Source organism: Neoarthrinium moseri (genome assembly GCF_022829205.1).
Source record: "Neoarthrinium moseri strain CBS 164.80 chromosome Unknown scaffold3_Wmoseri_CBS_16480, whole genome shotgun sequence".
Classification (NCBI taxonomy): Eukaryota; Fungi; Ascomycota; class Sordariomycetes; order Amphisphaeriales; family Apiosporaceae; genus Neoarthrinium; species Neoarthrinium moseri.
In genome coordinates, this window is record NW_026055117.1 from 95,900 (window position 1) to 107,573 (window position 11,674).

General features: G+C 54.8%; 5 protein-coding genes across 5 annotated transcripts; 1 reads left to right on the forward strand and 4 right to left on the reverse strand.

Annotated features, from left to right (window-relative positions):
- Positions 1-775: 775 nt before the first annotated feature.
- Positions 776-2,481, reverse strand: JN550_001416 (uncharacterized protein; the record flags this gene model as incomplete). The annotated part of the gene is made up of 3 exons (XM_049312598.1): positions 776-1,820; positions 1,885-2,076; positions 2,135-2,481. The coding sequence occupies 3 exons, from the start codon at positions 2,479-2,481 to the stop codon at positions 776-778; spliced, it is 1,584 nt and encodes a 527-aa protein (XP_049176267.1).
- Positions 2,482-3,512: 1,031 nt separating this feature from the next.
- On the reverse strand, positions 3,513-4,301 carry JN550_001417 (uncharacterized protein; the record flags this gene model as incomplete). The annotated part of the gene is made up of 1 exon (XM_049312599.1): positions 3,513-4,301. One exon carries the CDS (start codon positions 4,299-4,301, stop codon positions 3,513-3,515), a length of 789 nt encoding a protein of 262 aa, XP_049176268.1.
- A 710-nt stretch (positions 4,302-5,011) lies between these two features.
- On the reverse strand, positions 5,012-6,577 carry JN550_001418 (uncharacterized protein; the record flags this gene model as incomplete). Its single annotated transcript, XM_049312600.1, has 1 exon — positions 5,012-6,577. One exon carries the CDS (start codon positions 6,575-6,577, stop codon positions 5,012-5,014), a length of 1,566 nt encoding a protein of 521 aa, XP_049176269.1.
- A 912-nt stretch (positions 6,578-7,489) lies between these two features.
- Positions 7,490-8,581, forward strand: JN550_001419 (uncharacterized protein; the record flags this gene model as incomplete). The annotated part of the gene is made up of 1 exon (XM_049312601.1): positions 7,490-8,581. The coding sequence occupies one exon, from the start codon at positions 7,490-7,492 to the stop codon at positions 8,579-8,581; it is 1,092 nt and encodes a 363-aa protein (XP_049176270.1).
- Positions 8,582-9,961: 1,380 nt separating this feature from the next.
- On the reverse strand, positions 9,962-11,122 carry JN550_001420 (uncharacterized protein; the record flags this gene model as incomplete). Its single annotated transcript, XM_049312602.1, has 5 exons — positions 9,962-10,498; positions 10,552-10,627; positions 10,694-10,792; positions 10,857-10,992; positions 11,107-11,122. The coding sequence occupies 5 exons, from the start codon at positions 11,120-11,122 to the stop codon at positions 9,962-9,964; spliced, it is 864 nt and encodes a 287-aa protein (XP_049176271.1).
- Positions 11,123-11,674: the final 552 nt, after the last annotated feature.

Consider the following 11,674-nt stretch of genomic DNA (forward strand, 5'->3'; position numbering starts at 1 on the left):
ATGCCGAGCAGGTTGATGGCCTATGCAGTCCCCGCACATCCTGCCTTCCAATCAGGCGTGATTCTTCGGGTGATACAAGTGCTACCATCCGCGCAACGCGGTTAGGCCAGATACCTGATGACGCCAGCAGCTATTCTCCCAGTAGAGCCTATCCCGGGGAGAGAGATGATTAGTTGCGCACAAAATGCAGCTTAATCATGACCTATCCAGGAACGGGCTAGCGACATGATGGATATTTGCAACATTCAGGATTCTCTGACCTCCCAGAACTTGAAAAAGGTATCGACTATTTACTAGTCAGCTTATATCTGACCAATGAGAATTAACGATGGGACGTTTTGGCTTCAGTGTGTTTTAGCGCCAGGCGTTGCTTATAGACAAACCATGATACTGCCACCAACAGCTTGTCTCAAGGGTAAGGCGAAACTGTGAAAATATTGAGTGACTTAACTCTAGTAGCGGTGCATGAAAACAGTATGTTCTCCTCAGATCAGTGCATTGCTGTCGTCGCTATACTTGTATCCTATACTTCGGCTCACGTAAGCCCAAGCGAGACTAATTTAGCGGTGGCCTGAATAGGAAACGTCTAAGTCAAACAACACTACACACATCAAGCTATCTAAATCTCTGTGGCGCCTATTTGTAGAGGCTATACTAGAGTAATCGGGCTGCCAGTTCAAATTGAGTCAACATTAGCGTTCTATGCTTCTACCTAGGTCATTACATGGAGGTATCTTGTGAACATCGACTCTATCATGCCCGTTCATGTGGCAGCTCATCGCCCGGGCTTTCCATCCTGTTCATCCCAGTCGTACTCGATGTCCATGTTGCGCACCATTTCCACATGCGCCTTGCTGCGAGGAACGATTGAATTCTTGTACGGCTGAGGGTACATGACGACTCCCGGCATTGACTTAACCTCTGGGTCGATGAAAGCCCCAGTATCGGGGTCGACGGCCCGCCCTATATCGAAAGCCGCTAGGCTCTGTGCGATAATCAGGAAGAGACTGGCGTCGGCTAGATACCTGCCGGGACAGATCCTCCTCCCGTATCCGAATACATAATCCCAGGGGTTTGGCACGGACTTTGGGCCCAGGAATCTCTGTGGCTCAAAGTCGTCCGGTCTCTCATAGACATCCTTGTCAAATGCGAAGCGACGAATCACAGGGACAATGATACTCCCTTTAGGGATGCGGTAGCCCTGGAACTCGTCATCTTCGTCTGTCGCGTGCGGCAGGCACAATGGTGCGATACACGACCACCTCAGCGCCTCTTTCACCACGGCATCGACGTACGGCAAGGACTCGCGGTCCTGGAAGCTGGGGAGTCGTGTGCCGCCGGTGACACGGTCGATCTCCTCCTTGGCCTTCTTCTGTACATCGGGGAACACGGTCATGGCCAGGAAGAAGAAGCTCAGCGCCGCCACTGTTGTGTCCGTCCCGCCGGAGTAGAGTCCGATGCCCGCAGACTTGATCACTTCGCGCTCCTTGGCCGTGGGACGGTCCTGGAGCAGACCGCGGATGAACGACGGCTTAGCTGAGCCCTGCTCAAACTTGCGCTCCGCGTATAAGTAAGGGGTGTTCTTGACGTCGTCAAACGTCTGCTTGTACTCGCGTGCGATGGCCTTGAAACCCGTGCCGGGCATCCAGTCAGGTACATGGCGGAGCAGGGGCACCATGTCAGCAAGCCAGCGGCCGGGCACAGCGGCCACGCTGAAATCGGCCATGAATCTGTTCACGAGGGTGATGAGCGGGTCGGGGCCCGCAGCAAGAGAAGAGGTATAGCCATATAATGTGTCAAGCATCAAGGCACCTGTCGTCCTAATGGGACGAGACTTGTGTCAGCACGGACCAAGCATGGGAGACAGTCGTTGGTATTGCTCACATTTGCAGGTGGCCAGTCAGCTCAGCAGGTCGATCCAGCAGGCGCTGAAGGAAATGGCGCACCTGGAACTCGAGCGCAGGGAAGAACTTGGTCATGGAGCTCTTGGAACCCAGCTGGGCGCCCATCAGTCGTCGCTGTGCCCGGAACATCTCGTTATTTCCTTGGAATGCCGGCAGTGAGTCAAAGCCACACCTGAACAAGTTGGTCAGTTCAGGGATTCGTCTTGCCATGACAGTTTTGAGAAACCTACATGTGCTGCGCAAAGAACATCTGCGGCCGGTCGGAGAACTTGGCTGACCTCTTGGCCAGCAGTTCGACCGCGATGTCTTGATCGTTGATCAGAACAATCGTTGTGCCCAGTGCGGTGACCGAGCTGATTGGGCCATAAAGGTCCTTGTGCTTCGTCCAATGCTGCCATTCGGGAACCCCTGGCGGAGGAAGGTCGTGTATGTTTCCTACAATGGGGAGACCCTTTGGTCCTGGGGGGAGTGGCAGTTGACTTCTTGCACGTATCCTCCTGGCAATCCAGACCACGAGCGCTAGCAGCGAGGCGCCAAAGAGAATGGAAGTATTGATGCTTCCACTGTTCTGCTTCATCTTGGCAACGTTCTTTCTCCGCTGTGTTTTCTAAGAAACAGAGACTGGAACCTTTCGTCCGACCAGACGTTGAGCGAACGAGGCTTCTTTATCAAGTAATCGAAACGCCCCTTGGCGAACAAAAGGGCATGACTTAGCGGGGTGCATTGGTACCTCTACCGGTCCCGAATTGCGAATGCTGCATCAACTAGTTACCATACCATATGTAAACTCGTTTGAGCCGCAGGGGTCTTTGGCCCACTGGTCCACTGGCCCCCATCGCGGGCAAGCCTATAGGCTTACTCATGCCGCTACTGTGTATCCCGGAGAACCTAAGGCGGAGATATGCCGACTGTGGAATCGGCAATCCGACGTTGTCAGCACTAAATAAAGACGAGCGTTTGAAGCCCTAGTAACTCGTATTAATCTAGACCCTATAAACATTTTGAATGCGACTGTTTGTAGAGGAGTTATGCTTGCGAAACTTGCGTCTGTGGCATATCTGAATCTCTTCTCGGGTGTAGCGCTGGGGCGCTGTCAGTGCTGCGCTGACCACAATTCGGCAGAGGGGGCAAAAGTTCGCGAAGTCCTTTGGTTGATGAATGTGGGCCAACGCTGATCTGCAGGAGAGATGCCCCCGCTCCCCGCTAAAAGTTGCGCTACTGAGTGCGGCATCTAATTATACTGTTGGTGTTAGTAAATGCGATGTAGCCCTGTCGCTGACGTGGCGGAGAAGAGCATTGCCATGAGCCTGATTGGTGTCGACGCCATCGCGTTATCAATGAAGAAAAAGTATCTGCCGAGCTATTGTAGCTTTCTGATAAACCCAGATATACCTACTTAGTAGAACCACCATGCATTGTCTCACATGGTTTCAGGTGATATGGCTGATAGTCACAACTGTGGAGGTTGTACAGACATTTATGAATAATTGTAATAGTATGTTTCTCAACTAACCTTATGGCTAATTCTCCTATCCATAATACACGACCATGATCCATTAAACCGCAACACAGAATCTTACCCTCCATCCGGAGCCAAGCGCCAACTAATTACGCCTTGGGCCAGTTCTTGTTGAACGGCACACAGCTCCCGTTGGCCGTGGCGGCGATGCTCCGGTCGGCCAAGAAGACGCAGTACTTTGCGACGTCCCTCAGCTGGACGGCGTCGGCCTCGGGGCGGAAGCTCGCGCTGGCGTTCTTGGCGTAGGCGGCCTGGTTGAAGCCGTGCATGCCGAGGGCCTCGGAGATGTTGGTGTCGACCATGGCGCCGAGCATGAGGCCGACTGCATAGATGCCCTCGTCGCCGTAGTGGCCAGCCGTGTGCTTGACCAGGGCGGCGACGCCGTGCTTGGAGACGGTGTAGACGGCGCCGGCGCAGAAGCCCATGTACGACGCGTTGCTGCCGATCTGCAGGATGGTGCCGCCGCGCGGCTCCTGCTGCTTCTGCATCTGCGCCACGGCGTACTTCATGCACAGGAAGCTGCCCGTGAGGTTGAGCCCGATGACGCGGTCCCAGGTCTGCTTGGACAGGTCGCCCACGGGGTCGAAGGCGTCCATCATGCCGGCGTTGTTCACGAGGATGTCCAGGCGGCCGAACTTGGCTACGGTCTCCTCGACCAGAGACTGCACCGCAGCTTCGTCCGTGACGTCTGACTTGAGGGCTAGAAAACGCCCCGTTGATTCAAACTGCTCGCGAGTGGCGTTGAGCCTGGTCTCGTTTATATCGCATATCGCAACATTCGCGCCCTCATTCAGGTATGCCGTGGCAATAGCCTTCCCTAGGCCACCGGCTGCACCCGTCACGAGCACTGTCGTGCCTTTTAGAGATTGGGACGTCATTATGTGGTGTGGTTGAATAAGAGGGCAGCTGGTAATCAATTCGGGTGCTGAAAAATGATCCAGAGGCTGCGTGAGGTTTGGCAATTTGTGATATATTGAGTGACTAGAAGCTAATGGTCAAGCAGGCACATTGATTTATGTATGCGCTCGCAGCCCAAGACTTTTAGTTTACTCGTTTCGCATTCGGTTACAATATACGACGCGTACAGGCACGTTCCTACAATCGGGATCCCATCTTTTGCATGATTTCATGATACCCCGCGATGGCATGACTGTCCAATCATGCCATCGTGATCGTATTCGTTTACTTGCTAAGCTGTTCTCCGCAAATAGGCCGACGGATTGCAGGGATATGTATTTTGCTTCCATGGCAAACACTAATAAGCCAGACGCAAGGGAACCTGCGTGACCCGGACTTCATTCAACGAGAAGGCTGGAGATGTGTTAAAGAACATCTGCCTTCTTGCGGCTATTTTGAGTTAGGTATAGAGTCTGCAAGTACAATTTTCCTGAAGTGGAGCCTTATGTAAATATCCTTTTATCCACTTGTGATTCAACATCTATGCTACCTGAAACTCCGTGTGTATGCAAAATGGCGAATGTACATGACGAACGGGGCTGTGCATAATGTAAGCGCCTCTCGTCGTTGAAACATCTCGATTGCTCAAGCTCGATACCCAAGGCGGTTTCAAGCACTCCAAAGCTAGGGCTTAGCCAAGGAAGTTCTGGACACTACCGCCGACGTGCTTCAAGTCGAGCAAGAAAGTATCGTGGCCGAACATGCTCTGCTCCTCGCTCAATTCGACATGGGATACATTCCTGTTGCCACCAAGTCGCAGTGCAGCAGCGACTTCGCGCTGCTGCCATGCCGGGAAGAGGATATCACTGGCGACACCCATCACAAGCGTCGGGATATCTCGCAATGGAGACAAACCAGCAATGAGATCGTCTGGAGGCCGGGAAGCCACCTTGACCGGCGAATTGTCGTCTTCCAGCTTCGTCTCCGGCTGTTCCAGGTAAGGCGAATCGGGTAGCGTAAGGCTGCACGACGGATCATTCGCCCTCGGCTCGGAGCCTGACTCGATCTCCTGCGTCCGCTGCGCTCGACGCTGGGCAGCCGCCTGCTGGGTCTCCTTCCCGAGATCGAAGAGGTCCATGCCTTTGCTGACATAGAGAAGACTGTTGGGATCGTATGTCAGGCAGAACTTCTCGCCAGCGTGGTCGAGATACGTCTCAATCAGGAAGTCCGGACACAATGCCGGTGGCTTCTCGGGGTCTGCCCTCCGACGGCCAAACCTCTGCTCCCACTCAGGGCCTGATCGGTATGTAACGGTGGCGATTTCTCTGGCCAGCTTCATGCCAGCGTGGGGAGGAATCTTGTCGTAGTAGTGTCCCCTGTTCCAGTTGGGGTCCATCATCAAGACCTGCCGTTGTGTATGCCGCATAGCTATGCTGTAGGGGTGGCTCCTTGCGCATCCGCTGATGGAGACTATGCGTCCAACTCGGGAAGGAAACAGCACACCTGAGGCCAGCGACAGCATGCCGCCCATACTGGATCCTACACTCGCATAGAGCTTCTCCACTCCCAGGTGGTCGAGGAGCCGGAATTGGGCGCGGACCATATCCTCGATGGTGACGATTGGGAAGCGCGTCGCATATCGTTGGCCGTCGGCGGGATCGATGCTGCTAGGGCCGGTCGAACCAAAGCAGCCACCGACTACGTTTGTGCATATCACAAAGTACTTGTCGGTATCAAGGCTGAGCCCCGGACCGATGAACTTCTCCCACCAGCCGGGTTGCGTGTTGGCCGGGGTTGAATGGGCATGCGAAGAGGCGGAAAGACCGGTGTACAACAGGATAACGTTGGACTTGTCCGCGTTCATCTTCCCCCAGGTCTCGTAGGCAATGTCGAACTCGGGGAGCACGCCGCCCCAGTCGAGGAGCAAGGGATCTTTGCAATGGAACAGCTCGGTGGCGCCGGTCGTGTAAGTGGGCTCGGGGCCGGTGGAGAGAGACCTCGCCTCAAGAGTCGCGGATCTCGTCTCCAGAGCGTCCAGACATGGGAACGCCATAGCTGGATTTGATGCCTCGCCCTCGCTTGCTCCATTTCGCCTCGTCGGTGTCGAGTGTAGCTGGCGCCTGCTCTGTCGTGTGCATTGCACACTCGTTGCAAGGATAGGCCTCGCGACAATTTCTCGAGTCGACTCCGAGTTCGCGGGTCGAAGCGACGCCGAGACCCTGCGCAGCGCCGCAGCACCGAATCTTTGCGCTCTCATGTTGAAGAGCGCCAAAATAGTCGCAAGTTCGTTTCGTAAATTCGTAGAACCGGTTGCGAGCCCGCAATGGACTGCGACTACAGATATGTTCTTACTCCATCCTCCGCTGGTTTGTCAGCGGGCAACTCTTTTTTTGGGGAACGGGATAGTGACAGGTCCTCGGCAGAGCCCGCCGCCGATCGGAGCTGGAGCTGCTCGGGGGATGAGGTTATTTCACGTGATGATAAAGCGGAAGTGGTCAACCCGGGTCTGGCAAGTTCTTATCGATACCGTGGGCCACTTCTTATCGGGGGCTTTGTCTTATCGAACCTGAAAGCCCATTGTCCACGGCCATCTATGTACGGTACACTAATTCCAGGGTCCACCTGGGGTCCAGCCAGGCCTGTGACCCCACTGATGTCATTTTGCCTCCTTCCAGGGGACCCCGTGGACGGGACTGTGCCACTGGATGGCCTGTGATCGCCGCCGTCAACGCTCCGTCATACCCTCACTGCTCACCATCCACAGTTGACACAGGTACCTAATGCGGCAACTGGCACTAGGTTCGGCGACGTACTATGTAGAGGCCTGCCAATCCACCCTTGGGGAGGCACAACCACACTCTGACACTGACAGAGAAGGGTCAAATACCACTCCGTCAAGAGCCTGCAAGCGACATCAGCAGCGCGTCTCTGGGACCGGCAGCCCTTGGCAGCACATGAAACCGGAAACCTAGGTTGCTTTGCAACTCTACTGCTAACTAGGCCTCCCACCACTCAAATTGAGTCATCACCGTTCTGCGGGAACTACTGGGTAGAACCCCCCCGGGCCAACCGACCTTCCCCTTCTTTGCATAAGCGACGTTTATTGGGCGGGCCCACGTCATAAGCCTACGACTGCTCGCTATATCTGCAGCACACGCCTGTATACATCATGTTTGACTTCGCCCTCACCTTCATCCTCGTCTTCCTGGGATACTACTACTTCCAGAGGCGATTTGCATCAGCACAACACGCTTCACACATGCCCCTCGTCATGAACCGCCGCGGAGGTAGAGTGATGCCGGGCCACCGGCGCCCGCCGCCTACTGTGGGCCCGGCTCGCAAACAGTCGGAGGAGCCGCCATCCGCTCCCGCTGTTAGCTCAGAGGGCGGGCCCTACGATCCCGATCTGGACGACGTTATCACCGTCAAGGACATGTTGAGAAGCGCCGGCAACCTGCCTGACGAGATCATCTTGCAGGTTATGGACGAGGCCGAGTACTGGGCCTGCTCCTCCGCCAGCGTGGACTACACTCCCCTGCAGCGCGGCTATCTATCAATTCGAGGCACGCAGAACGAGAACGAGTTCCTCCTGCGTACCGAGCCCCTGGCCATGTCATCTTGGGTTCCTGACCGTGATGATGCCTGGCAACTACCGTCGGCCCCTCGGCACCTTCGTGAAGAGTACCCCCGTGAACAACTGGAAGAGTACCGTGACGAGAGACTAGAGTCGACCTTGGTTAGTCCTTGCCGGAAAATCGTCTTCAACATCCAGAGCAATGACCAGGGTTGGGGCGGCGGGCGTGGTGACAAGGGGACTTACCATGGCGCGTACACCTGGTTTGACGCCGGCCTGGAGCGCTTCGACGCCAAACCTGATGGCCGCGAAGCCCAAAACGGCTCCCGTCTACCTCTCAGTGCACTGCGTCCCATCTGGCCGAAAGGCAAGGCGGATGTCAATGGGCAGGTGCAATATGACCACGAGCTGTTCTGGTCGCCCGAGCACACGATCAAGTGCAACAAGGTGGCAATTAGAGAGACGCAGACGCACCACGTCGAGTGGAGGTATACCGATGACATCGACGCGCAGACGCCAGAAGGAGACGACCTCAAGGCCGCGGGACGAGGGCAGGCTACGGGGTCTGGAGAATTCGTGAGGAACATGAAATTTGGCGACGTCGTCACGGTCTGGGGAAGGGCCAGGTTCGGAGGCTGGGAGAACCAGGTCAAGAAGGTCGAGGTGAAGGTCTACTGGGCGGTTTAGTCCTGGTGACGGGAGGGCTACACGGCAACATGATTAGATACCCATTTTAATTGAATATTTATTTCTCAACAAGATCGCTTGGTACAGTCACAAGATTTGGTGTAGTGAGAATCACCTCGTCTTCATAATTGTACTAACTTACTCTTGAGTGATTCAACGTTGCCTGAAACATATTTGTGCGGTGATTGTATCGATTATAAAATTTATCAACGCACACTCCGGGCGGTATTACTCTCGTATTCGGGGTACTGACCTACATGAGAGAATAATCACAAACGTGTATAACTCATGAACCAGACATAGTAAGATAGTACGACTGCACCTAGTCCTGCCTGGACCGCAACATGGCAAGTCCGGCTTTGAGACAAATCACGCCACAAGAGGAAGTCCTTCCACAGCAATATGCCCCCGGGCCAAGCCCCCAGTCCAAGGGAAGAAGGCACAAGACACAAGAAAATAATAAACAGTTTACGAAAAACAAATGTGCGGCGGCCGCCTGGTGATCGAGCGGTGCCGCCGGTGCCGGGAGAACATCAGCTGCACCTACAGCCAGTACCACTTCCACGCGGTGCTGCCCGACGGCCTGACGTCGTGCACGCAGCCGCGGCGGGGCACGGTCGAGTGCGCGCGTCTGTGGCCCAAGTGGGTGACGGAGCTGAGCCGCTACGCATGCCGGGAGTGCTATGACGAGGAGGTGCGGGAGCGGCGGCGGCGACGACGACGACGTTGAGAAGAGGTAGATGGTATGTATATGTATCTGTGGGGGAGTTCATAGCGTGAAACCGGCCGCCGGGTTGGCGTGAGGCGTGGGTTGAGTGTGGCACGGGAACCTCTGGGAGTTTCGTACTATCAATGTTTGGTTCAGCTAGTAATAGAAAGTCGTGCGGCTCATCGCTTTGAAGAAGATGGTATATCATTTCCCCATCACCATCGACAAAATTTCCAACAACTGCAAAACAACCATAACCCTCTGGCATGCTGCGGGTAGCCCGTACATAAAAATTGGTCAATTACAACATGGCCATGTGAGGCAACTTGAGCTAGCAGTAGTATATCTTCGATAGTGCAAACATGTGTCCCTATTCTCGGAACATTCTTGGTATCCTCGCAGGAAGCAACGGCAACCCATACATTACAGACGATGTCCTCACTGGATCGACGGTAGACCGGCATCGGCCTCAACAAACAAGAAAACCAGTCAGGCAAGACGAGGGTGGTATAGTACAAAGCAGCCGATTGCAGGCGACCGACTGTGAAGGTCAACTGACAGGGTAAACGGGGACGGAGACGGAGAGCACCCGCCAGTTGCAGCAGCCACACTGCTTGGGAACCCATCCAAATCGACTCTCCTTCCTCTGAGTTGGGAGAAGCCGCAAGAACTTAAGCCTTCTTGGGACGGCCGCGCTTGGGCTTTGCCGGGGCGGGTTCTTCGTCAGCAGCAGCAGCAGTCGCCTTCGATTTGCGGCCGGCCCTAGCCTTGGTCTTGGGTGCAGGCTTCTCTTCCTCTTCCTCCTCCTCGGCCATCTCCTCATCGTCTTCTTCGGGAGTCGGCTCCTTCTTCGCAGCAGCCTTTCGGCCTCGGACCTTCTTGACTGGAGCAGGCTTCTCCTCTTCGCTCTCGTCGTCAGATTCGTCCTTGACGGCGGCCTTCTTGGCAGACTTCTTGGCCCTTGCCTTCTTGGCAGGCTTCTCCTCTTCATCGTCATCGGCCTTGCCGGCAGACTTTCTAGACTTCTTCTTCGGCTGGGCCTCCTCATCGTCATCGCCAGCATCGGCCTTCTTGCGACCACGCTTGGCCGGCTTCGGGGCAGAGCTGGGTGGGGCGTCTTCGGCCTCATCTTCATCGTCAGCCTTGGCCTTGGCCTTCTTTGGTCGGCCTCGAATAGCCTTCTGACCAGGCTTGTTGAACTCAGGATCCTTGGGAGCCGTCAGTAAGAAAATTGACATGGGGCCGGATGGGTGTCACTCACGCCTTTGAAGTCCTCGGGATCAATATGTCCCTGGTTGATAACGCGCTTGATCTTCTCCTGGACCTCAGGGTGATCCCTGATAGAAATTCTCAGTAACAGCGTTCATATGTGACACATAGAAGTGCAAACGGAAGATACTCACTCCAACTCCTCCCAGCCGTCAATCATGTCCCAGTCGTACTCGCCATTGCGCTCAATGTTCTGCTGGAGATTGGCAATGGAAGCGCCCGAGACGCAGCCCCTTAATTTTCGACGTCAGCATTGGGTTGGTCAAAACCGGAGGAGCTTGATGGGGACATTCATACCAGTGTCGCCAGTGCCAGCTTCCATGCTCCTGGAAAGTGACCCAGGCACCGAAGCGGATCTCACCCTTGGTGATCTTGGTACCGCTGTTCTTGCAGACTGTGTCTTTGCAACCGGCACGGTTGTTGGGAGATACTTCTGTGACAGATGTTAGTCGAACAGCGAGCGTAATGTGTTGAGCGTGACGTCAGAAGTCCAGGGACGGATGCACATCTCGAGAGCTTAGGAGAATTTAAACAAACTATCACGTACCGATGCGGTAAGACATGGTGTCTTGTCACTGTCGTCGTCGGATTCGAGATGGTGGGTTTGAAATGAGCCTGAGGCGCTGCTGGCAGATATTCAGAGATGGGATGGAGAGCCGGCCTCGTATTTTTATTTGGACGTTGGCTGATGAGTTCAATCCCTTAGGTAGGCTGGCGGGCGGCTTTCCGCTGTGCTGAAACGCGTGGTTGGCTGGTTCCCTGGGCAGCGGTCGCGTCACAAAATTGGAGAATTTAGGCGGCCATCAGGCCACCACCCCCAGCAGGAGCTATGACCAATCTCGCCTGAGCTTCAGGGGGCTCCGGGCTCTGGCGCTGTGATGAAGACAGTCCGACATCCACACGGTTCGAGCTATTGCAGTGACCAATGTTTCCGCGATTGGATGAACATATAAATATACATTCAAGGCTTTTGATTTTTTCTATGGCTGGGATGACCTCACAACAGCTGCGCATGCCATGACCAGAGAAGGATGCCCTAGTGTTCCCGGATTTGATCTGCAGTGGCCTAGAAACACGTCCCAGAAAAAGGAAGCAACGTTCACAGGAGACTTTGT